The sequence below is a fragment of the Nipponia nippon genome, unplaced genomic scaffold (genome assembly GCF_047370975.1).
Source record: "Nipponia nippon isolate SJK-2023a ecotype South Korea unplaced genomic scaffold, ASM4737097v1 scaffold_6, whole genome shotgun sequence".
Lineage (NCBI taxonomy): Eukaryota > Metazoa > Chordata > Aves > Pelecaniformes > Threskiornithidae > Nipponia > Nipponia nippon.
The window spans coordinates 41,289,516-41,314,762 of record NW_028262380.1 but is presented as its reverse complement, the minus strand read 5'-3'; the positions used below and the strand labels follow the sequence as shown (position 1 = coordinate 41,314,762).

The 25,247-nt window shown below is 41.7% G+C and overlaps 1 protein-coding gene and 1 pseudogene across 1 annotated transcript in view; both read left to right on the top strand.

The window, feature by feature from the left end:
- The window catches only part of GALNTL6 (polypeptide N-acetylgalactosaminyltransferase like 6), a 486,847-nt gene that overhangs the window by 449,500 nt on the left and 12,100 nt on the right, over positions 1-25,247 (top strand). Inside the window, exons 9-10 of the mRNA XM_087737678.1 lie at positions 7,020-7,241; positions 18,208-18,324. Of these exons, the coding sequence (XP_087593804.1) occupies positions 7,020-7,241; positions 18,208-18,324 (339 nt within the window). The remainder of the gene's footprint in view (positions 1-7,019; positions 7,242-18,207; positions 18,325-25,247) is intronic.
- On the top strand, positions 8,246-16,058 carry LOC148051426 (uncharacterized; annotated as a pseudogene).

The window sequence follows — 25,247 nt, the reverse complement described above, 5'->3', positions numbered from 1 at the left end:
TAGTTATAATATATGGTGATGATGACTATACAACTTTTAAGTTTCCATTCTAACTTTTTTTCATTTAATAGATTTGTAAATTCATCATTAAAATGAATTAAACCAAGATCTCAAACAGAGCACTTACCAAAGAAAAACTTCAAATTAATATCTTCTAATCCTTGAATACAAGAAAGTCAAAGTAATTCTTTTAAATGCTAATTTTTTATATTTTCTTCAATCTGAATAGAAGTTTTGCTTTTAAGATAATAAATGCAATAGGACAGGCAGCTTAACTATACAAAAGCAATATAAAGAAGGTGGAGAACTAGATGTTTCTGGACAATAACAACATCAAAGTGGTGGTAGCTACTTTCCAGGATTTATTCAATAGACTAGCACTGGAACCCAAATTACATGGCTAAAGAAATGTATTTGAAATCAAACTCCTGAATTTTCTTCCATGCTTAGCTGCAGAAGTGGGCTATGATCTGTATGTGCCCACAGGGTATGCATCTGTGAAGTGAGCATGGCAGTAATCAACAAATTTGTGGAGATATTGTTACGGGGTCCCTCTGCTTTCCACAGCTGCCCTACAGCCAGCCTGCAGAGACCTGCGGCCGCAGAGCTGGGGGCAGGCAGCATCCTCGCAGGGGACTGTGCCCATCCCTGCCTGCCAAGCCCTGCAGGCTGGCCTCAAGTGAGCCACTGAGCAGAGATGTAGCCTTTAGTCACTGGGCTGGTTTTTTGGCTTTTTTTCACTTTTTTGCAATGTGTAGATCTTAATTTTTTTTTTGCGGTGGAGATGCAAACCTTTACAGAAAGAACGAAATCCTGGCTGTTTTTAGATGACATCTGTGGAATTTCAGTTCTAGGTATTTTCAGGCTACAGTCTGAGAATAAATTGTCTCTTGCTTCTTTGCCAGCTGTGCTAACTCTCAGAAGAGTTATTTATATACACCACCAGCTTTGTCACCTGGTTAGCATACTGTCTTCCATGGAGAAGCATTTCTTTTATGCCTGCAGGCATTTCTTTATTTGGTTGGGGTTTTTTACACAAATACAAACCATTGCTGGAATGAAACACAGTTAAGTTTTAAACACAGTTAAGTGTAAAGGACCAAAATAAGATACTCAAGAGGGGGAAAGATTGACAAACACTAGCACTGCCTAAGTTAAAAGGGAGTTAGGCAAGAAGGGGAAAGGGATGAAACCCCCCATTTAGACTTAACTGATGTGGGCAGCTTAGATATTGAGACCTGAACATCACAAAGCTGTAATTAGTGTCTGAGAAATGTTTTATCATGCTTTCACTGTAGAAATACACAGAAATGAGAAATGGTTATGTTCTGACACTGATGGAAGGACCTTTGCATGAAATTGAGGGTACCGTTTTTCTCCTTGTGAGTGCTTTGGAGTTTTGTACCTTGCTGCCTCTGTCGTATTAATCCATACTTGTTGGATGGGCTCCTCCAGTCATACTTTGTTCTCCTCCTCTGTGTTGATTTATTGTGATGTTATGCTACCCGTATTCCAGAGGAACACATAGTTGTCTTGGCTGGGTGGATCCCAATGTGCTTTTTAAATGTGTTTTACGTAAAACAAACTGTATATTATATTGTTTCCAGCCAAATGAAATGCAGCTGCTTCCAGAATTAAACAGGGCACCCACTTTGAAGTAGCAACAACACTGTGCTTCACAAAACAAACAATAAAAAACATTTAAATTAGGAAGATAATGTAGGTGGAGTGAAAATCCTAGAAAGGAAAAGAGATTAACGTGTCAGTTGTTGCAGAGACTGTTGTGTTAGTTTTAGCAAATAAACAGTCATATCCTCTCTTATATTTCACAACTGAAATACAGTCAGGCCTCAGTAGTGCTGTGGTGATTCATATTTGATTGGTGTAATTGAAAGTGATTTTTGATGTCCTGGCTGATGAGAGAAATGACTATCATGACAAATAAGACCACACCAGCTGGTGACATCCAGTTTCCTGGAAAATGTTCAGATTAAATGTAGGACAGCAGGAACTCGTTACAGGATCCAAATGTTCCTGTAGTGGTTTAATATTGACAAAAGTAAAGTCTGTGGACTGGGGCCAGGGTTGGTTTCATGCAAATGGTGAGATAGGCACAAAAGTGGAAAAAACAGGTTATGCAGGTGGAATGAAACAAATAATAAAACCATTGTGCTGCTTTAGTGCCACTGGATGACAAAAACCTACTTTAGAACATCTGGAGAAACTGCAAACAGAAATTACATTTTTATATTAGTTTATCTGCTGCATCTAGCATGTCAATTGGAAAAGATGCAGCTATAGGATGGAGCTGTGCAGGCTCACAATGTGGAATAGCATACAGCTAGGCAGCTCTCTTACCAATGCTGTCATTGCAAGCCAGCCCACCAGCCACAGTTATGAAATGTGGAACTACCCCTCTCATATTAGGGATCAATCTAGTTAAACCTTGCTTAGAGGGAATAGTTACGAATCTGTCCTTTGACTTGTCCCTGCCTCACTCCGCTTTTCCATTCTTATGGCCAGCATTTACTTTCTTCTCACTGCGTTTATTTGAGTAATATCACATCTCTTGAAAATGACAGATGATCTTACACACTTAAAAAGAAGGGACAGTCATTTGATCAGAGAGATGTATCTTCCCTGCTCACTGAAAAAAGTGAAAGGGACAAAATGGTCCATGAAAAATTTCTCTTTTTCAAGTGGAAAAGTCCTCATTTATTAACTCTTTTATTGAAGTCCAGGTATCAGTGACATTGTAACTTACTGTCTTGTAGACCGTTGCTGAGCGAAAATACAAAACAAAGTCACAGTCTTAAATGTGTGAGTTCATACAAACTTAAAGAAAACTTGTCCAGATGTAAGCCTGATGGTAAAGGATTTACCAGAGAGTAAAATCCTAACAGTGACACAAAACTTTAATTATATCAGGAATGCATACATGTGCAACTGTTGACAGCTGATGAGTCAGTCTTACTGTGGTTGCCATCACTTTTGTATGCATCTCACAGCTTCTTGAAGACAACTGTCGCAACCTTACATATAGAAATATGTGTTTACTGAAATATCATTGGGCCTTAATTATTCCCATATAGAAATTTTTCACTCAAAATTACAAGAGAGAGAATAAATTATCATTGGACTGTCGTGGATAGGTCCTGAGAAACTCCTCAGACATGTCCATCTAGAGTCCCTGTGACTTCCTTACATTGTGTGTCAGTTCATGTAACAGATTAATATGGAATTGATCGTCATTTAATTGCTCCTATTTAATTTTTATTTTTCCTTTTTTTCTATTAAAAGACTAGTATAACCAATCTGGACATCTGTAACCTTGCAATGAATTTGACAATGAAGCTAAGCTACAGTAGTTTTCAGCTGTAGAAATATGTTTCGTTTTTCCTTTCCGTATACATTTAGATGAGGTGTTCAGATTGAAGTAAAAGAATCCAAACAATTGCGATCTATCAGAAAGATATCCCAAAACTGTTTCTTCTTATTGATAAAGCTATTTGATGCTATTTGAGAAACTGGCATTTAAAGAAGTTTTCTTTAGAAGATTATGCAAAGAGTAACAGAGACAGAAATCAAGAAGATTCAAATCTAACTCTTATTTTGTTTGTTCTAAATTCTTTGTAGATTAGCTTCACTATGAGACTGGAGTACTTATGTGATGCTATAAGACATTCACAAAATGCCACCTAATCTGGTAGGCTCTTAAACTCCTTTGACCTGTAAGTTCTGCTGCAGCATACACACACACGGTAAAGTCCTAACAAAGCAAATCTGCTTAGCACCTATTTTACAGCTAGACTGTGTCAAGATTTGGTAGCTGTTCATAACCGTTCCCACTAGTGAGGCTTAATATGTTGGCATGCTCAGATTGTGTCTAGCCTCGCCTAAGACTCCCAGGGAGGCAGGGAGGAAGTGAGTGTCCTCCTTTCTCCACCAAGTCAGGCATTCAGCCAGATTGCGGGAAGGGAACTCTGGGAGACTCGTTAAGGACTTGCAATCACATCCTTACCTTACGGTAAGTCACCTGATTGGTAGGCCTTAAAGCGTTCAGAGATGAGCGCTCTCATTTTGGTTGTGCTCCTCTACCTTTCTGTTGTGATAAGGTGAGTTAAAAGACCAGCAGCTCACTGACATAATTTGCAGAGAACAGTTATGTTCCTAGGAGGTTCTTCGCATAGGGTGACTTTTCATGCTGTTAGACAGCCATAGAACAAGGATCTTCAGGTTACAAGAGCTCACTCATCTCATCTTGGACAGCCTGTATTTTTGCTCCAGGATAGGAACGTAAATGATGTTTGCCTTTATTGTGCAAGATTGCAGCAGACTAGCTTTCAGGACAGCAGCTTTACCTGACTGCATTCAATTCAAGTATGGGGATTAACTGCAATTCGAAGTTTTACTACTAGTCTGTACACGTTTATGTTAAAAGGAAGCGTGGTAATTACTGCGCTTGCATAGTGATAATAAGGATAAGAAACCCGTGCTAACTAAAGTCAACAAAGCTCTTTAAAACTGAAGCGTGTGGATGCTGAGTGCTTGCTTCCTGGTAACGGGCAACTTCAGAAAGAGCTTCCCACTACTCCAGGACACAGAGTTCCTTGCAGTCAAGTTCATAAACAGTCTGCCGATTTAGAGCTAGCGAATCAAGAGTTTATATTTTTAAAAGGGAACCTATTGAAATTCAGAGGGCTTGCCTCATGTGGGTTCAGCTTACGATAGCAGTGTATAAACATGCTAAGGATAATGTATAGGCTCATTACAGGATCTGGCAAGATTTGTGAAGATCTTTAGCATACGATGGAGAGAATGGTCTTGGAAGAACTGGGAACAAAGTTTTAAATAGATTTCTCTAACGTGTCTTACCTGATACTTGGGGAATAGTGGGAAGAACTGTACTTTTTTTTTTTTTAATGCAATGTTTTGGTGGGTTTGCGCACACACACACACAAAAAAAACAAACAGTGAGAAAGGACTCATTGGAAAACAAAGTTTTTGACTGGTGAATGAGAGTTTTGAGCTAGTGATGAGGTATAATACCAAGATTTCTGTTGGACTCCTTTTTTATTCAATTATAATTATCTAAAGTAGAATGCAGTTCTTTTAGCTTAGCCAGATAACTAAAGAGGAACCTCCAGCAGAGACTACTCTTAATATTGATGAGGTAAGTCTTTGCTGGAGTTACTTTGAATTTTTCTTTCCTAAGAGAATCTTTTTACTGTACTTTTACTGTATGGTTCCTTTTACAGTATGGTTTTAAAATATGAAAATAGCACTATCAGAGAAAGTGACTAAAAGAAATAGTATGATATTTTCTAGAACAGTCTTAAACTGCATTTGCATGATAGTAAATGAGGCGTACAGCATTTACTAGTGGAAAATATGCTGGAAAGATCAGACCTATTTTCATGATTTTGGCTTCTTAGTTTAATGTACTTAATCATATTTTGGCCTCATCTACAAAGTTTCATCGCATAGTATTTTTACTTTTCAGGGGATTTCTGTGTTACAGGGTTTCTGCCAGAAAGGTGGGATTGTCATTTAGATGTTCTTGAATTTGTTCTGGTTTTCTTAGTCCTACCCAGTCCTCTATTCTTGAATTCTAATTTCTTGTAAAGTATTTTAGGTTTTCATGAAATTACAACAAAAATCAACCTCATGTGGGGCATGGGCCATTTTTTAATAGGGTATAAGTGTTGTGATTTCTTATACTGCTTTAATTTTACTTGCTTTATCCCTGCAGGTTTTAATGTATTTGCTTCACAGAGAAAAAGCACATAGAAACTTATCTTGCAGTGTCAGCTAACAGTACTTTGTTTTTTCTGTATCTTGCTGTCTTTGTATTCAGATAAGCCTTATTAGTTCAGAGACATTTAGTTTGTGTGGATTAATAAAATTCAGGAAAGGAATTTTCAAATGAATCTTGAAAGCAAATCAGAGTACGAATCAGGCTTACTTAGATGCAGAGAATGTTCTGAGAAGAAACATTACCTTATGTTGATGATAATCAGATGTATATTGTCCTCCAGCTTATTACAGAGCGAATCTCAGCATTTTGCAGTTAGTGTTCTATAAAAAGAATATTACAAAATTTGATGATCTTGTTTTTACAAACAAAGCAGTAAGAACACCCTAGTGTCTCAGTGTCATCCAGTGAGATGTTGCTTTGTTGGTGGGATAAGAGGTTATTGGGCAGCTGTGGAAATGCAGAATAGACTAAGCCTGTACTCCACTACGACATCTGCATATAAATTTGTGTGGATTAAGCTGCAGGAGGAATTTTAAAAACAAACAAAAATACAGAAAAAATTGTCCCTAGCCTGTTTAGACTCCATGATGCTAAATAACAATAAAATACATCTCTTCAGTCTCATCCATTCAGGATTTTTCCTTACAAGTCTTTTTTTTATTTTAGAATTTAAGTCAGCTAATTTAATTAATTACAATTTGAATAAATTCTTATGCAACAAAATAGGTAATTCTGTTTCCTGTAAAATGCCAACAGAAATAAACTTTGTGGGACATAAACCAGAACTGGGTTTCATGGCACAGAAATAGTCTTAGATGTGTCTACAGGATGAGTGCAGAAAGCCACAAGTTGCCGTACCTGTCTCATGAGCTGCTTTGCTTTAGGTCAGCTCCACTTCAGGGCTATGTGTTATGCTTTTGCGCAGACTTACTAGCATGCCAACACAGCAAAGCTTCCAGTCCAAAGGTGGTGCAAAACCAGCTGTGAGATGGGACAGGGCAAGCTCATGACTGTTTGCCCCCATACATGTACATGTAAGACCTGACCCTAAAAAATAGGTAGGAATTGCTAGGTGACTAAGCAGTATGAAGATAGCATACATTTACCAGTATTTTTCCATATTTTAAGACTGAGAAAGTAGACCAGCTAAGCTTAAAAGCTGTGTGGACTACTGAACTTTGTTTTGTTTAATTCTCCCTGTTAGAAATATCATTCACTCAAAGCATGAAGAAATTAATGATTGCTTTTTTCTGCTGCACAGAACCTGAAGCGTGTGGCAGAGACGTGGATGGATGAGTTTGCAGAGTACATTTACCAGCGACGACCTGAGTACAGACATCTCTCAACTGGTGATATCTCTGCTCAGAAGGAACTTCGCAAGCACCTTAAATGTAAAGATTTCAAGTGGTTCATGGCTGCAGTGGCTTGGGATGTCCCCAAATATTACCCTCCTGTGGAGCCTCCACCTGCTGCCTGGGGAGAGGTGAGGAATACACAAATTAGATCGAATTTAAATGAGTCTAACATTTTACATTACAGGAAATTAAAATTATGAAATTAGAGTTAGTTCCTGTGATAAGTAGTGTTATTAAAGGAGTTCCCAGTGATTGGAACAATCCCTGGACTAGCCGTTAAAATGAGAAACTGTCATGTCTTAACACTATCGCTGTCCCTTTTATACTTCATTACAATTTTGTGTGTACAGGCCATAAGATGCACGCACAATGAGGACAAGAATGTGGAAAAGAGTATGTAGCACTCATTATTGCATGTCATAAGATGATTTTAGATGCTGAGAATCACCTTAGTAAAAAGGAGGTCTGAAGTCAACACTTTTTTGTTTTTGCATATCCACTTTTTTTGCATATCCACTCCTCCTGTTCTTACAAGGACAATTGTGTGTAGGTGGAGTTAGGTTTGCTCTGTTTCGCTCACACATGCAAGTGTGATACTTTTCTTTTAAAAAGACTGGTTTTGCTCAGCTTGTGGTCTGCATTCTGTAGGTGCTGTCATGACCGAGTACTACTAGCAGACAAATGCAATTTCTCATTTGGGGGATAAGGGGAGGGAGAGACGACCAAAGAGAAGCCAATATCTGAGCATCACTCCAGAGCAGGGGGCAAGCAAACAGCCCGCTGGAACTCTCTGCCCGTGATCAAAGATGTTCTGCATTCAGACCTCTCTGAAGAGCAGAGCCATAGCACACCTTGCTTTGACAGTTTGTTTTGTGTAGAAGAAATGAAAACACAAAGAGTGCAGGGCCAGGAAATTACTTCCATAGCTGAGCTGAGAAATTGCAGTGGCCTTTTACGTCTAGGAACTAAAGTGGATTCACTCCATGGAAAGGTGGCACACAGAGGGCTTTTTCCTCTCAATTCGTTCAGATTTATAAAGAAGGCTTTGCTCTTTCAGTGTATTGTGCTACTTTTTTAAAAACTGGAGGAATATCTGTACTGTGAGTTCTGGCCTTCTCTGATTTTGCTGGAGATGTTCTTGGGGATCTCGGACAACTACCTTTTATATTTGAAACCAAAGGATGAAGTTGAAACTTTGATCAAAACATTTGGTAAGACCCCTCACACTTCTGCGTATCCCCAGTGGTCAAGGCTGGACGATGCAGGGGATTTCTGAACATAGGTGCCTCTACTATTCTCCAGAATTTCTTTTTAAAAAAGCAAATTACATCATTGCAAAATTTTAAAAACAACTTTCTGTGGTAGTAGCAGTCCTTAATTCTTCTTTGTAAGCTACCAGTTACAGATGTTCAAAGGAACTTCAATTTATATGTGCCTTACTGTTTGCTACTTCTTGGCAATAATTAATTCCTTTGTTGTTAATGTTTCTTATATCTTTGATACTGCTGCCCACACTTTATGGGATTAATGTATCCCAAGAGATAACAAGTTTATCAGTAGAAGTCAGGCTGGATCAGGGTGCTGTGACTGCTGCTATGATCTTCCTTCATCATCTTTCACATGTATACATGTGCATCCTCGGAGGACTGTGATCGTGGGATGGGTAGTTTCTCTGGCAAGCTGAACAACCCTTAACTCAAACAGAGGGTCTAAGTGGAAGAGATTGTGATCCAGGTATTAATTCTTCTCACAGCAATATTAATGTACACTTTGCCTAAAAGCAAGACTTTTTAAAAGTAAATCAAAGATCATAGCAGCGGTATCAAATCCGTACCTTGAAAGCAGTTATTGAGTTCTACGGACCGGAAAGAAGTGAAGACCAAAGGCTTTCTGTTTCCTCTAAAATGTACTTTCTCTAAAATAGCAAGAGAAGTTTCAGCCCAACTACTCTATTTTTTCCTAAGACTGTCACATTCCTGTGAAGTTTTAATTAATTTGTTGGCACTTGCAAGGAACTTGAACAAACTTGAAGGTCAATGGCTGTCATAGTTAGAAGCTGGAAGAGGAAAACAGCCTGTGTGTTATTGCTTTGTAAGACTCAAGAAGCTCTAGAAACCTTGCTGATTATACACACCAAAATTCTGTGCCAAGACTGACCGTCATTTAGTATCCTCTTACTTCCATTTGGAAAGACTTTTCATCTGCTTGCCTATGCCAGTCTGAGAAAGAATAAACAATGAGGTACTCAGACAATTTTTGGCTCCAGTATTTTGATATCTAGCTAGTAAAAGCTTGTGGTATGAAAGCAGACATCTCATAAACAGCCTCTGCACAACTCCCTTTTTTTTGCAAACACATTTATTTAAAATCTGACTCTTACATTTCTTGACAAAAACTGTTCATGATGGAAAAGAAGAAAATTTGCAAAACAAAAACCAATATTCTTCGCTACACTTGTCATGGCCTTATCTCTTCTGCTTGTTTGTGCCTTTTGTCCTTTGTAGCTGGCAGGATATGTTCCCTTGATATTCTGTTCTGCCTTGTAACATCTGAAATATGTGCAGTAAAGCAATGTAACAGCAAATCCAGACAGGTTAAGGTTAGTGAGACTGTCAGTTCTGTGTCTGGGTGAGATAACTGTACTCTTTCCTCTCCCACCATGGAAAAAAGGAAAGTTTTCAATTAGGTTTTGTTCTTATCCTTCCAGATATATTGGAAAGCATGCTACTAGTTGAAAAACAGTAATACCCATCCCATTCTCTTTCCAAGACAGAATAATTTATTTGTAATGTGTATTTGAAATCCTGTTGAAGGAAGTTAAAATAATAGCTGCATTAGGTGAGATTTGGACACCAAATGTTATACTTAGGAAGTACTTGTGAATCTACAAGCTGTGGTCCAGCATGAATATATTGTGCAGACATCACAGCTTCCAACAATATCTTCGAAAACACATTTTACAGTAACTCAATCATATAATGTCAGCCATTGTAATTTATTTTAGACTTCATGAGTCCTGTAGTCAAGGTGATATGAAAAAAAAATTGTTTTACTCAGTCAAAAGGGAAATATTTAAGCTTGGTTTCATTTGCTGTTACACGAACTTGTTATTCAATGATTTAATACACAGCAAGTCTCAGTCACTGCAGAAGTGCTAAGCTGTAGGACCTGATAATACTCCCTTTTTCCATCCCAAACTCATGGATTTTACAGAATTGGTTTACAGCACTGACATGAAAATGTCACCCATGAAATTAAGTCAAGTAGCACGTTTGAAAAACATTAAAGCCTAAGAACTTACTAACTTTTCTTTTGATTACTTTCTTTTTTTAAAGTGTCATCCTCATCCTTAATGAGTCGATCTCAACCCACCAAGCATCACACATCTGTTGTACAAAAGCGGTATAAGCAGCTATTCCTTACCCTGCGCAGACCAAGTGCTGCACAGCTGGGCTGTTCAAATTCTTTCATCGGGATCAGTGTCACACTGAGTAACAGAGTCCCCTGTTTCTTCAGTGAGGTCTTTGGCAGTGCTTGACTTCTTTTAACTTCAACTTTTCCTTTTTATGGCTGACACAAAAGATAAATACTTTTAAAATTGCTACGTATCAGTTGACAGGAAAGGTGGCTCATTTTTCCATATTTGATCTGTAGATGTTGATGGCACTAGGGTTATCTGAGAGTGTAAGCAGTGCACTAAAGCTGGCTTTAAGTGCTGCTCCAATGAAAAAAGCAACATAAATGAACATTGCTAATGTCTTCTAAGAGCTACAGCCACTTTCTTATTTGAGACATTAAATCAGATGTATGGAAAGTATTATATAAGTTGATAGCACCAAGGTGCCTCTCTTGTTGCTCTATTGGGACACGCTAAGGATAGTCCCAGCACCATTCCACATTCATCATTCTAACAGATTACCATACTGAACATAAAATTGTCTTTAGATTGCTATGCTTTCCCACTTTTTGCTTTGGTGCAGACAGTTTCATGCTGTGATGAGCATACAGGGTAGCTCCCAGGACCCCTGCGAGTGCCTTTCCCTCTCTGACTTGCCCCCCTCTGCCCCCAGGAAGGCTGAAGTGATGCTGGGTGACAGCCTGGCTCCAGCACAGGCAGGGCAAGGCTGCTGAAGCCAGGACATCACCCACAACCTCAACAGCAAATCTTGCAGGAACTCGTTTGCCTGTTTATAGAGTTTTAGAATTATCAAAGAAAATTGGTCAATATAACTGCTGGACGCTGGGAAGCTTTAGTTTCCCTCTGAAATGTCTTTTTCAGCCTAAAATACCCTTAAAAGGAAGGGGGAAATTTACTTTGCTTCAAAGCGTAGGGGTGTGGGAGGAGGTCATCTCAGTTTTTTCTTCATTTAACATGGAGCATGCAAGTGTGTCATTACACAGCTCCCACCACAATGTTCAAAAATCTCGAAATTAATCCTAGCAGGCTGTATCAATGGCCTGCGACCCTTCATTTTCCTCAGAAGACTCTGATCTTCTGACAAGAAGATTATCATGGTAATCAACACATCCATTGCTTTCTAGTTTCTTCCATGCTTGCGTACTAATGGCAAATACAATGTTTTTGAGAGTGTAGTGCTAGACCATCTTAATCTGCCTCTCCGACGGGGAGCTTATTAAATCATGTAACTGCTGGCTTTCTGCAAAACTCCAACATTAATTTAGCCAGAGGTCAAGTTATCTGGCAGACCATATATTCTGCAATATGTAAACACTGTTTGGAAACCCCTGATTTTTATTTTTTTTTTCCTTTCTCGACAGGTGTACCAACATTTTTTTTTTCTTGAATACCTGTCTGTCAAATCAGTAGCTTCAAATGTCAAGAGATAACAGTGTCTTCTTCAGACCTAAGGTCTAGGCTTTCAGGCCTTCTGTCCTCCTGTGTTCCAGCTCCTGTTTTTTACATCACATTCCTCTTTCCCCATTGCAGGGCCAGTGAGCTAAGCTACTTCTTTCTCAAGGCCTGGCCTACTCTGGCAAAAAGTCTTTTTAACACGGGCTGGCTAACTTAGAGAAAGCAAGCTGTAGTTTTAACATAAGTTAACTGCTTTTTGTAAAACCCAAGGATTACTGTATCTAGGCTTACGCAGTGATTTCTCCTTATAGCTTCCTCCCTCATTTAAAGCACAGAAGTCAGCTGCTACACCAACAGAAATCCCACTCAGGTGACGTGCCTTTGTTCCCAAGCGTCGGAGGAGCACTGAGAAGCCTGTACATCCTTGCTTGGAGGCTTCCCGCGTAGAAGAGGGAGAAAACAGACCCCCTAGAGTTTGTATTCTCTGTGCTTTTACACTCCATCTGCTCTCTATAAGGACTACAGGGCCTGTAGTCTTAGAATCTGTGTCCCAACATGTGTTAGGATTGCATTTCAAGAATTGAATATGCATAATGACTTGCGTGTAGTGTCCCATGCTTTTTTCGGAATTTCTTTAATTCTAGACCAGCCTTTAAGATCACTGCTAACCATTCTTGTTAGTCCATACAGACTCCTCAAAAGCACGCTTTTCGCATATGCTTATCTGTGTGTACAAATGCATTAAGCATTTAAGGTTGAGCAAATAAGCGTTGCATATAGCAACTCAATGCCCTACCTGCATGGGTGATAAAATCTGTCTCCTGTTCACCCCCAGTCTCTACAATTGCACAAATACGAATGTAGGAAATTGAGTGTGTTAGGAGTACTAGTTATTTCTTTGCTAGTTGTAACTCATAACCTTAAAAATTCAAAATCCATTGTGTGAGTGACTGGAGACAAGGCAGTTCAAATGCATATTGATGTATAAATGAGAAAAAAGCCTCTCCTTGCTGTGCTTCTGCTTTCCTTCCTTCTTCCATGAAAGCATCATAGGGGATTTGCAGGCCGTATGGTGCTGGTGCTCGGCAGATCACTCCCTGCGGTTCTGGCAGCAGCACGATGGCTCAGTTCAGTTTCTAGCAACTGCCAAGGCCACACAGAAACACCAGAAAACAAAAGCACAGACTCGACTGAAATGCCTGCATTACAAAAAGAAAATGAAAAACAAACCACGACCCCTCTGCAGTTGAAAGGAAGGATAATACAAAAAAAAGGATAAGCTAACATGTAAGCTGCAACAAAGCAGAGGAAAAACTACCTCAAGCAAACCTTTCAGGAGCAGAGGGAAGAGGAGAAGAAATAAAGAACAGGAGACAGATTCCAGCAGGAAAGGAACTAAATGTAGCTTCAGCTCAAACCTTTCCCAGAAATGCATAGAACAAATTTATGACCTAGTTGCCATTACTGAAACTTGGTGGGACAAATCCCATGACTGGAGTGCAGCTGTCGATGGCTACAGGCTGTTCAGAAGGGACAGGCAAGCAAGCAGGGGAGGAGGCATTGCCCTCTACATCAAGAAATGGATAGAGTGTGAAGAGCTGTCTCTGAGGAATAGCCACTAGCAGGTTGATAGCTTAGGGGTAAGAATCGGGGACAGAGGCAAGAAAGGGAACCTTTGGTTGGCATCTACTACAGGCCGCCTGATCAAGGGGAGCCTATTTACAAAGCCTCCCACTCCAGCTACAGGAGGCATTGTGCTCACAGGCTCTCATCCTGCTGGGGGACTTCAGCCACCCCAACATCTGCTGGAAAAGTATCACGGTGAGCTGTAGGCAATCCAGGAGACTCTTGGAATGCATTGAGGATAACTTCTTAAGCCAGGTAATAGACAGCCCTACCAGAAGGGATGTGATACTGGACCAGGTGGTCACCAATGCAAGTGAGCTAATCAGTGACGTCAAGATTGGAGGCAACCTAGGCTGCAGTGATCATGCACAGGTGGAGTTCACAGTCCTGAGGGATATGGGTCAGGTGAAGAGTCAGGACCCTGAATTTTAGGAAAGCAAACTTCCAGCTCTTTAAGGAGTTAGTCAATAGGACCCCCTGGGAAACTGCCCTCAGGGTCAAGGGAGCAGAACAGAGCTGGCAGATCCTTAAGGATGCTTTCCATAGAGCACAAGAGCTCTCAATACCCAGGTATAAGAAATCAGGCAAGGAAGGCAAGAGACCAGCATGGATGAGTCAAGACCTGCTGGTCAAACTAAAGGGCAAGAAGGAAATGCGCAGGCAGTGGAAGCAGGGACAGGTATCCTGGGAAGAGTATAGGGGCACTGCCCAGTTGTGCAGGGATGGGGTCAGGAAGGCCAAGGCGCAGCTGGAGCTGAACTCAGCAAGGGATGCAAGGAATAATAAGAAGGGCTTCTACAGGTATGTCAGCCAGAAAAGGAAGGTCAAAGAAAGCGTACTCCCCTGATGAGCAAGACTGGCAAAATGATAACAATGGACAAGGAGAAGGCTGAGGTACTCAACAACTTCTTTGCCTCAGTCTTCACTGGCAGCCTCTCTTCCCACACCTCTCAAGTGGATGGACCGCAAGACAGGGAATGGGGGCGCAAAGTCCCTCCCACTGTAAGAGATGATGAGGTTCATAACCACTTGAGGAACCTGAACATATCTAACCTGAAGAGATGCATCTCAGAGTCCTGAGGGAATTGGCTGATGTAGTTGCCAAGTCACTGTCCATCATATTTGAAGTCATGGCAGCCAGGTGAAGTCCCTGGTGACTGGAGAAAGGGAAACATTGCACCCATTTTTAAAAAAGGTAGAAAGGAGGACCCTGGGAACTATCGATCTGTCAACCTCACCTCTGTGCCTGTGAAGATCATGGAACAGATCCTCCTAGAACCTATGTGAAGGCACATGGAGGACAGGGAGGTGATTTGAGACAGCCAGCATGGCTTCACCAAGGGCAAGTCCTGCCTGACCAACCTAGTGGCCTTCTATGATGGAGTGACTGCATCAGTGGACAGGGGAAGAGCTACGGATGTCGTCTGTCTGGATTTCTGTAAGGCCTTTGACACAGTCCCCCACAACATCCTCCTCTCTAAATTGGAGAGATACAGATTTGATGGGTGGACTGTTTGGTAGATGAGGAATTGGTTGGATGGTCACATCCAGAGGGTAGTGGTCAACGGTTCAGTGTCCATCTGGAGATCGGTGACAAGTGGTGTCCCTCAGGGGTCCCTATTGAGACCAGTACTGTTTAATATCTTCATCAATGACACAGACAGCGGGATCGAGTGCACCCTCAGCAAGTTTGCAGATGACACCAAGCTGAGTGGTGCGGTTGACATGCCTGAGGGACGTGGGCCCACGTGAACCTCCGGAGGTTCAACAAGGCCAAGTGCAAGGTCCTGCACCTGGGTCAGGGCAACCCCCAGTATCAGTACAGGCTGGGGGATGAAGGGATTGAGAGCAGCCCTGCCAAGAAGGACTTGGGGGTGCTGGTGGATGAAAAGCTGGATGTGAGCTGGCAATGTGTGCTTGCAGCACAGAAGGCCAACCCTATCCTGGGCTGCATCAAAAGCAGCGTGGCCAGCAGGTCGAGGGAGGTGATTCTGCCCCTCTGCTCTGCTCTGGTGAGACCCCACCTGGAGTCCTGCCTCCAGCTCTGGGGCCCTCAGCACAGGGAAGACAGGGACCTGTTGGAGTGGGTCCAGAGGAGGGCCACAAAAATGATCAGAGGGCTGGAACTCCTCTCCAGTAAGAAAGGCTGAAAGAGTTGGGATTGTTCAGCCTGGAGAAGAGAAGGCTGCGGGGAGACCTTCTTGCAGCCTTTCAGGACTTAAAGGGGGCCTCTAACAATGATGGGGAGGGACTTTTTAGCAGGACCTGTTGCAAGAGGGCAAGGGGTAACGGTTTTGAACTAAAAAGGGGATAGATTCAGACTAGATAGAAGGAAGACGTTTTTTACAATGAGGGTGGTGAAACACTGGAACAGGTTGCCCAGAGAGGTGGTAGATGCCCCATCCCTGGAAACATGCAAGGTCAGGCTGGATGGGGGTCTGAGCAACCTGATCTAGTTGAAGATGTCCCTGCTGACTGCAGGGGATTTGGACTAGATGACCTTTAAAGGTCCCTTCCAACCCAAACCATTCTGTGATTCTATGAAATTTACCACATAGTCGAAATGACTGAGAACAGGATGGAGCAATGCCATCGAGACAAAATTATGAAAGCTCTTCAATCCAGTAAGCATTCATTGGATGTGGAGTGTATTCACTGTCATTTTACAATTCTGAATCCATAAATATACCCCAATTATTAATGGCAATTGTTAGCAGCTCCATTTTAATTAGCTTGCATGCTTTAAGAACAGAACTGATATATCATTTAATTTTGTATTAGGCCTGTAATCTTTACTTATACAATGTAAATTTAAGTGCACTGAGAAATGATTGAACACTCAACAAATTATACTTGGAGTAGGTATTTCACATGAAACTTCAAAAATATAAAATTAAAATCTATTCCTCTCATTATTCTTTCCTGTCTTTTTTGCTGGGTGATAGGAAAATGAAGGCAGGGTTGTTGAGAACTAAACCTTTCATCCTTTTTTTCAGTTAACATGACCCTTTGTACTGTGGGGCTCAGTGCTGGGTTTCTGCGTCTGGTTGTGTGTATGAAATGCTAGTGTTTTAACTCATCTATAGCAATTTTTATTGTATCGAAATAAGAAAAAACACCCTAGAACTGGGCTTGTCCATGTTTTAGAAGAATACTTCCCTGAGCACTGGTGAAGGCTCAGAGGTTCTTGGAGCCAGATGCTCAAACCGATGCTCCCATCCTTTGCCTAATCTGCTCTTTTCTTGGCTAAACAAATGAAGCTTCTAAAACCTTTCCTGAAGGTGACATTTTTACATTTTCTCCAGCTCCTGTTGCTTTCCCATCTGTCTAAATCTTTCTTAGAACATGGTGAATAGACTCGATTCCAGTCCTCCAGAATGAGAAAAAGAGCGGAGTAGGTCTCTCATGTGCCTTACAAGCATGAGGATTGCCCCACCTTGCAATGTTTTGTGCTGTGCTGAGTTTTCCATCCTTTGCTTTTGTGTGTGAGGTATGCAGTATTTAAGAGTGGCAATGTTTACATTTGTCTAATGTAATACGGCAACAACAGCGACTTCTAAAATATTTTCCATGGAAAAATACAATTCTCAACCCAACTGTATCTCCATTCAGCATCTAGCTTCTCTTTTTTCAAAATAAGGATCAAAGTAGTGACCAGAATGTCCAAATATGCACCTGCTTTCTAGATATTATACATACAGAATTTGTGCACATCTCCATGCATGTACGCGGACTTTGATTACTCAGTTTCTGTGTGTCATTGACAGGGCAAGTTTTTTAAGAAATCCTCCTCATTCTGGAGGTGTCTAAAGGATTTTAAATATCCCAACTAAGGTACTCGAGGAGAAATGTGCATATATTTGCAACAGAAATCTGGGATTTTCCTTTTTTTGGTGGCAGTGGGCAACACACTCCTTTTCAATCCAGTCTTCCAGAAAAATATACATGGCAGCAGCAGTACATAACTGGTATGACTGATAGTCACAGATTAATTATTACTCAGTTGCTTCAGTCTCAAAAATGAGATTTTCCTTTTAAGAATAAGTTACACTGTGGAGTGTTTGCAGAAGGCATGCAGACAGCACAAGGAACCTGCATGGGTAAGCACAGTCTTGGTAGAAATTTGGTAAGTACTTTTTAATTTTATGCACTTTGAGCCCTAGTGTGTGACCTCTACAACGGTGTTATTGTGTCAAAGTAAGAACAAGCATTGGAACAGGGCGTGCCTAAGTTTTCAAGAAATATTGCTTCAAAGCCTGTGAGAGACTCATACGGAAATAATTTCCTCTTAATACAGTTGATCTGTCTTGCTCCAGTAGGAGGGAAGAAGCAGTCAGAACAAGCTTTCAGCTTCTCAGACTTTTTTTCCTCTTAGTTTCTTTGCATGAAAATATTTCATACAGACCTACCTTTCATTTGTTAAGCAGAGTATTTCAAACTTTGCTGCTTCTAAAGCTGTTCACAAAAAGAATAGTTCGTTCCAGGACATGGCTCTCTACCCTGTGAAAAGTAAGTTCCACCAGTTTTATATAACTAATGGTCAGTGTCGAGCCCTTTGGTTTCTAACTGAGAGGGCTGAACTCCTAACCCCCTAATGTTGGAAGCTCTATTCTGCAGCCTGCTTTAACGTGAAATGTTGCTGCTTGGTTTTGCAGATTCGAAACGTGGCAGCCAATCTCTGTGTGGACAGTAAACACGGAGCCATGGGGACTGAGCTGAGGCTAGACATCTGTGTGAAGGACGGCTCAGAACGGACATGGTCACACGAACAGGTATTTTATCGATGGAAAGAGAAATGCAGTGTAAAATTGTTGCTTCTCCTTTCCAGTTTCTAAACATTTCTCTGAGGGCTCCTCCTTTTCCTAAGGCAAAGCAGGGTGTAGAAATAATTTTTGAATGATTGCTGACCTCAGTGGCTTTTAGAAAGTGCTCTTTAACATAACCTTAGAAATTCCAACCACCACCTGGGCTGTATAATCTTAATTTCCAGAAAGGAATTGCAATGCCAAAAGAGCTTTTGAGCGCCCCATTCTCCCCCGCTGTGTCATGAAAACATGTTGATTTTGGTTAAGTTACCTGAAAATATTTTAAATATAGTGCCTGGGCTTGCAAAGCTCTGGTGGCTGTCTGCTTCTATGCTTTCATCTCAGTAAGTGGTTATATTTTAAACTAATATGAGGTATAAGCAAGATAAATGGGTAAAAGCTAGAAAGAAAGTTTCACAAAGACAAGGGATGATAAAGACTCAAAAAAATCTTTTATGTAGGTTGGTTAGGTGGAAAAATATTAGCTCTCAGGAGTACGGAGGAAAAGAGCTCTGATTTGTACTCATTGTGGCTGTGAGTGCCATAGGAAAGGGATCATGACCCACAGGCTGTGGGTCTGGCCAACATGAGCAAAGAGAACCCCGATGAAAAGTACAACCTAACCATTTACTAGCAATTTTAGTGACCGTGCCTTTCACAGGGCAAGGTCTCAGATTAGAAAAACTTCCCAGTGCTGAGGAGAAAAATTGACCTGGCAGTCGCACATGGCACTTTGTAAAAGCTTAAAAGCTCAGAAGAGAGGAGTTCTGAGGGATATTTGAAGCACTAAGGTCAAGAAATCATTCTCTGAGGATACTGAGAAATGCAGGGGGAGAGGTGCAAGTGAATGAAATGGAGAAGCTGAAGGATGATCACAATTTAGCTAAGTGCCAACGTGGGGAAAAGAAAGTTGCTGAAAGAAGGCTTCTTCACATAGCTACCAAAGATGTAGCACAGCGATAGGATGCCGAGACTAGATAAATGTAATCCTGTTTTGGTTATGAAAGACATCCAGTAATTCAAGCAATGACTTGAAGGAGGTTGTATGGTCCAGACTAGATCATCACAGTGCTCTCTGGCTTTAAAATCTGCAAACCTGAAGAGCTCCAAACCCTCCTCAAGAAGGGAGGGAGTCCTGAGGCTGCCAGACATGAGAGAAAGGAGGGAAGAAAACTGGATGAAAAGGTGAGAGAAGAAAAAAATCTAGCAGGGAAAGCAGAGAAGAGGGAGGCTTGAAATATCCTTTGGAAGAGTAAGTGCTTGTGAGGAAGGGGAAGGGATGCAAAGGGAGAAGGATGGGGAGGCATCTGTGTTTCAGTGTACTCCAGCGCATGGCCGTGTTTAGGATCAGACTCGATGTAAGGGTCTCGTTCTCTACTAATGACGAAAAGTGACTTCATTAAAATAAATAGGGTTAAGCTAGCACGAAAGAAGTTCAACCAACCAGCTCCTTAGATCACAGAACCATAACGAGGAAGCCTCAAGCACGCCCGTGCTTGACGTGCGCTCCAGGGACAGCACGAATCACTTCTGCGGGGCTGGTGCGGAGCAGCGTGTACCTTCTCCCTGCAGGATAGCCTGGAAAACACCGCCAGGGAGCACCGCTCCCACCAGGGCGGTGCGGGTGCCTTGGGAAAGGCCTGCCAAGACCCAAGCCAAGCCATTTCATCCAGCCTGCCGAACAGTTCAGTGCCTTCCCGGGGCGGCTGAGGAGGGGCGGGGGGGATGCGCCGGGCCAGGCGCTCCGCCTGCTGCCTGCAAGTCGGCAGCCGGGCAGCAGAGGGCAGCTCCGGACAAGCGGAATGCAAATAGACCCAAAGGCAGCTTAATGAACCACCAGCTAGTACACTATTTAACCCTCAAAACAATCCGTTTTCTTTTGTCACCATTCGTTTGTTGGGTTTTTTTGTGGTTTTGTTGGGTTCTTTTTTCTCCCAGGAGGGAGCACTGCGTTCAAAGGTTGTTCTTCCCACTGTTAGGAACACAGTTACCGATAGTTTATCCACTTGTCAATCAAAATCCTAGAAATCATGTGAGAAATGCTAAAGAATCTTTAGAAGATGATTAGAGTAACAAATAAATAAAATTATAATGTATTTATAGGTATAAATAGTATATATAAATATAATGGAATTTATTATAATAAATAAATAAAGGTAATTTCACTTTCTCCTAGAAAGGAACTGTATTTTCTAAAACTAGAAAATAGAAGTTTTAGAAGAAAGTTGATTTTGTGTCCTTACCTTACCAGATAAGGACTTGACATGACATCTACTACTGTATCGATGGGCAACTTTTTATTTGCATAATTTTAGCAGTGGTAATATCCTATTGGTTTCTGAATTAGTTTAGAAACAAAGAGAAACTAATTTTACGCAAGTATTCAGACTCCTGGTATGAGACACGTTCATCTGGCTGATAGATTTCAAGGGTGAGTTTGTGCAAGGTACAGATTTTAAAGATACCAGTTGAGAAAGAAAGGAAAGAATCTTATAAACTAAAAGCTGAAGTGAACGAGGTAGTAGACCTGGCTAAAACTCAGAATTTCTATCCCATAGGAAATTACAGTATATGCAAAATATTTCATCCAGAGGAGAAATTTCAGTTTTCCTCTAGAAAAGAAATTCTGGAAAAAATTAATTTTAGAAGGTGAAAACATTTTGGTGATGCAGAGCTTGGGAGATTTTTTTCAGAAACAAGATAGCAGCCTTTTCCCCCTTTTTGCTGAAGTTTCCCTCAGCTCACAGTGGAGGGACCATGTGCACTGTGTTAGCACCTGGGCTTCCCCTACTCCAGCCATAGCCAACACCTCCGTGCCTTGTAGTCCCCCAGGAACCGGCAGGGCAAAGTCTCAACTTCCAACTCACCAAGCAAAATCTGTCTCTTTGTTGGTGACAGTTGATAGAAGTGAAAAAATTCCCACAAAACTGTTTTAGATTGGTGTATTTTGATGGAAATTTCTTGACTAGCTCTCCATACTCAATCCCAAAGGCTGCCCAGTCAGGAACATTACCTGTAGCACGTGTAAGACCACAGCCTAATGAAACATCTCCCAAGGAGAAGGGGTGTGATCTTCCACTTGCACCACAGTAAACTGTGAAGATTAACTTTGTTAAAGAGTGTTTGGAAACAACTGCGAAACACCTGACCAGCCCTCAGAGAGCTCCTCTTTATTGCTTATATCTTCTTGAGTTTGTTGCCTACATGATTTCTACATGTGCCAGTAGAAACTAGCGGCATTAATGAAAATATCAAGCATTTTATTATCATATTTTAAGTAGCATAGATTGACACTGAGCTTGTCTTGTAACTTCTGGTATAAATTTACAAATATATAGTAAAATATAGTAGCTTGATCTGATCAGTGCAGCAGGTGTCGGTGCTAACACTAAGTAGAGATGTGATCCTTTGTGCCACTTGATTTGTGTCATGTTACAAGGGCAGGAATTAAAAGCTGACAGTTTCAGGAGCCGTGCTGGGGGGTGCAGCCCTTTAGCAGCCCCCAGGAGAAAGAGGAGACCTTCCGCCCCAGGGCTGTACAAGCCCCGGCGGGCAAACAGCAGAAAAAAAGTTTGTGGAGCACTTGCAGGCTTTCTGGTGAACAGAAGGGTGGGAAGCGAGGATGAGTTTCACTGGTTTCTGGAAAATTCCCTAGAATTAAAAAACAGAGGGGAAGGAAAGGGGCAGGAGGATGGCACGGCACGGCATTCTTCCACCTCTGCCTTCCCAGAGCCAGCTTCTGGCTTCAGGGGAAACTGGGGATCTGCTGGGCTGATAACCAGCAGCAAAGGAAAATGACAGGCATCGCTCTCCCTTCTCAAGTCCCCCACCCTGGCCAGGGAGTAGGTGGACAGGCATCATCTCTAACACGGCCCAGCAAGTAACCACGAAGCCTGCCCAGCTCTTCCTTCTCTACTTGGAGGTATAGTTCAATTGAGAGCCCAGTTCTGAAACACAGCGTTTCGTCTTTGCGCAGGGCACTTGTTGTCCGCTCAAGTCTAACGCCGTAGCCAAAGCGCAATGCCAGCTGATGGACCCCAGCCAGGCAGCGAGTAACTGAACAACATCGTCAGGCTGAAAAGCATTAATGGTATCAAAAGGGCCTTTGTCCTATAGACGGTCTCAAGGCAATGGCTGTATCAGGCAATCATTTTTCAGGCCCTGTGCCAATTATAAATGAAGCTGGAAAGCTGTATTTTCCCGTTACTGCATGACAGGGCTAGGCTGCATGGAAAGCTAAAGCATGAGGGCTGAGGGGCTGCTTGGTTGCAAACACAGAGGATGGGGCCCTGTTTTACAGGCTCTGTGGTATGCGAGAATGTGGAGGAGGAGAATGAGCATCCACGGAGAGGGCTTCTTGGGTCCAGCAGGGAGCAGTGAACAGCAACCCCGCAGACTGAAGGTGAAGAGCCAGCCTGCTGTTTGTTAGTAATGGGTCTGGAAATTTAGGTGCAGCCTTGTTTCAAATCAATAAGCAGGCAGGAATGAATGAAGGGTACAAAGCTTAGGTCAAAGGAACAATAAAATCCAAAGTGACAGGTGGTGGCAAAGCAGAGCGTGATGTGCTCGGGACTCCAGCTAATAACATGTAGCATTGTTGCACGTTATGCAGAGGAAAGATAATTTTTATGTCGGCCAGATTTAGTGTTAACTAGAGAGAATTTGCTGTATAATGGAGGATAACGTAGAACGATGAGATTAGAAGGGCAATAGGCTTCAAATTTTATCTGTAAGCACAAGATTTTAATATTAATTGGGTGTATAGAAGTATAACCTTCTGTCTGATCAATTTTTTTCTCTTTTCCCTCCTAGGCCTAAAACTGTGTTTCTGTCCCAACAAGGTTGATTTTATAATAGTATGACTAGGGAGAAGAGGTACTTGTTGATTCAAAAATGAAACTGTTTTACAAAACATGAGGCTGAGAAAGAGGAAAAAGAATCTGTGCTAGTCTAAACATTGAGATCTAGTATTACACATACCCTGGTTTTCAGTGGAAGGGAGCAAAAAAACCCCTATGTGTTACCACATCTTGACTTTCAAACAGGACACTGCCCTGGCAATCTTCAGAAACCACACGGGAGTGGAAAGGGCAAAGGGACACCCTGGATCAGTATGATCTGATTTAAAAGCTAGCTTGAGCTCTTTCAGGTGTACCGATGCATTCAGTGGGGTAGTAGTCCTCAGGCCAAGGTCCAGAGAGCAGCAGGAATTGGCCCCTCGGCCCACCGGTCATGCACAGAATGAGAAATTCGGAGAGCCACCCACTGGGAAAGATGAGGGAGGTCCTGCGCGAGGATCTCGCTCTTGTAGTAGTGATGAGAGTGAGAATATCGCAGAACGACTGTTCCATGCCGTTCCTCTAGGTATTTGCTATTCATCACTTTGAGCTCTAGGTTTATTACTTAGCTGTAGAAAGGTAAAGGGTAAAAGAAAGGAAACGGCTTTTGTTGTTTTTCCCTTATAGGAAAGTCATCTCAGGCTTCTCTTTTTCTAAAGAAGCAGCAACGTAGCTTTTTTCTGTACCAAATCTTACTTCTGAGTTTGCTTGTGAAATGATAAGTTATCTTTGTAGGGAGTCCATGATGCTGCTTACAAGAAACATGAAGAAGAGTGGAAAAAGACTTAACCTTTTAAAAAGAGGACTTGGTTTGAGAATTAAGTTAAAGCTGTCCACTGCATTTTACTGCAGATAAATGAAAAATGCACTCTGGGCAAAGAAGAAATAAGCAGGACACAGGGGCAGACTGAGAAAATGCTGTCTAGAAAACCTGTAATACACAAGTAAATAGGGAGTGACAGCAGCTAACACAAAGAACAAGGGCTTACAGTGAGATACATACAAAAAAAGACAAATATTCAGATACATGCTTGTATTTTGTGCCTGCAGACCGAGAGAAACAGTAGCACCTCTCAAATGTGGCATTTGGAGGATGGTACAGCATTGAAGATGAGCATTTTTAAAAGCTGTATCTCTTATGAAGACCATGGAAAGAAGATAGCTATCATAATGAAAGGGTTAAAATCTGGGAAATGCAACAGAAGTATTCAGGACCAGTTCCATACGACACCAAGCTTCAGTGTGGATGTTTAGATACTGGTTCTATCAGGGAACATACACGCTGCAGGGAGCAGGGTGCTAGGACGGCAAGGACCCTGAGATGAGGTGGCTGTGGTGCCAGAGGCAGTCTGAGCACAGTACGGGGAGCTGCTTTTCTGGATAACCAGCCTGAGTGCAGTTCCACATGAACCATCACAGCTAAACAGTTTTCACTAGCAGAGTTTGCTCGTTTAAAGACAGCTTCGCTTTCTCGATGTTATGTTTCTGTTTATACTATAGAAAACAAAAAGTCATGGAGAAAGCTGAAGAATAGCACTGACACCAAAAGACAAAGGAAAAAAAAGAAAACCTCACAACTTTCAGCAGAGCTCCTAGGTAGCAATTTACAAACTGCAACCTGTCTTCTGCAAGGATTGGTCCATGGGAAAGGAAAATGCACTCTGCATCTTTAAATTTGGTGCTGTCAGACCTGTCGCCTTCATCTGATGATTGAAAGGCTGCAGTGTCACAGCATCATTTCAGACAGCTGCTGTCTGATTGAGAAGGATTCCTCTATTAACTGTGAGCCTCCGCAATTCCTCTTAGGCAGCGAGAAATAGGGCTTTAACAAGCTGCCTGTAACTCACAGGGTTCACAGTAGCAAGATGAAGATCATTTAATGTGTGTTGTTTGGGGGAAAAAAGACAGTCGAGAGAGGATATGCTAACCGTGTCCCATATAAAGAGAAGGAAACTCTTCATTAAACATGGGAAAGATGCTATGATGGGAAGATCTCTCTAGGTAGCTTCTTCAGACCCAAATGAGAGCTAGAGGAACATTGCTAGCAGAGGC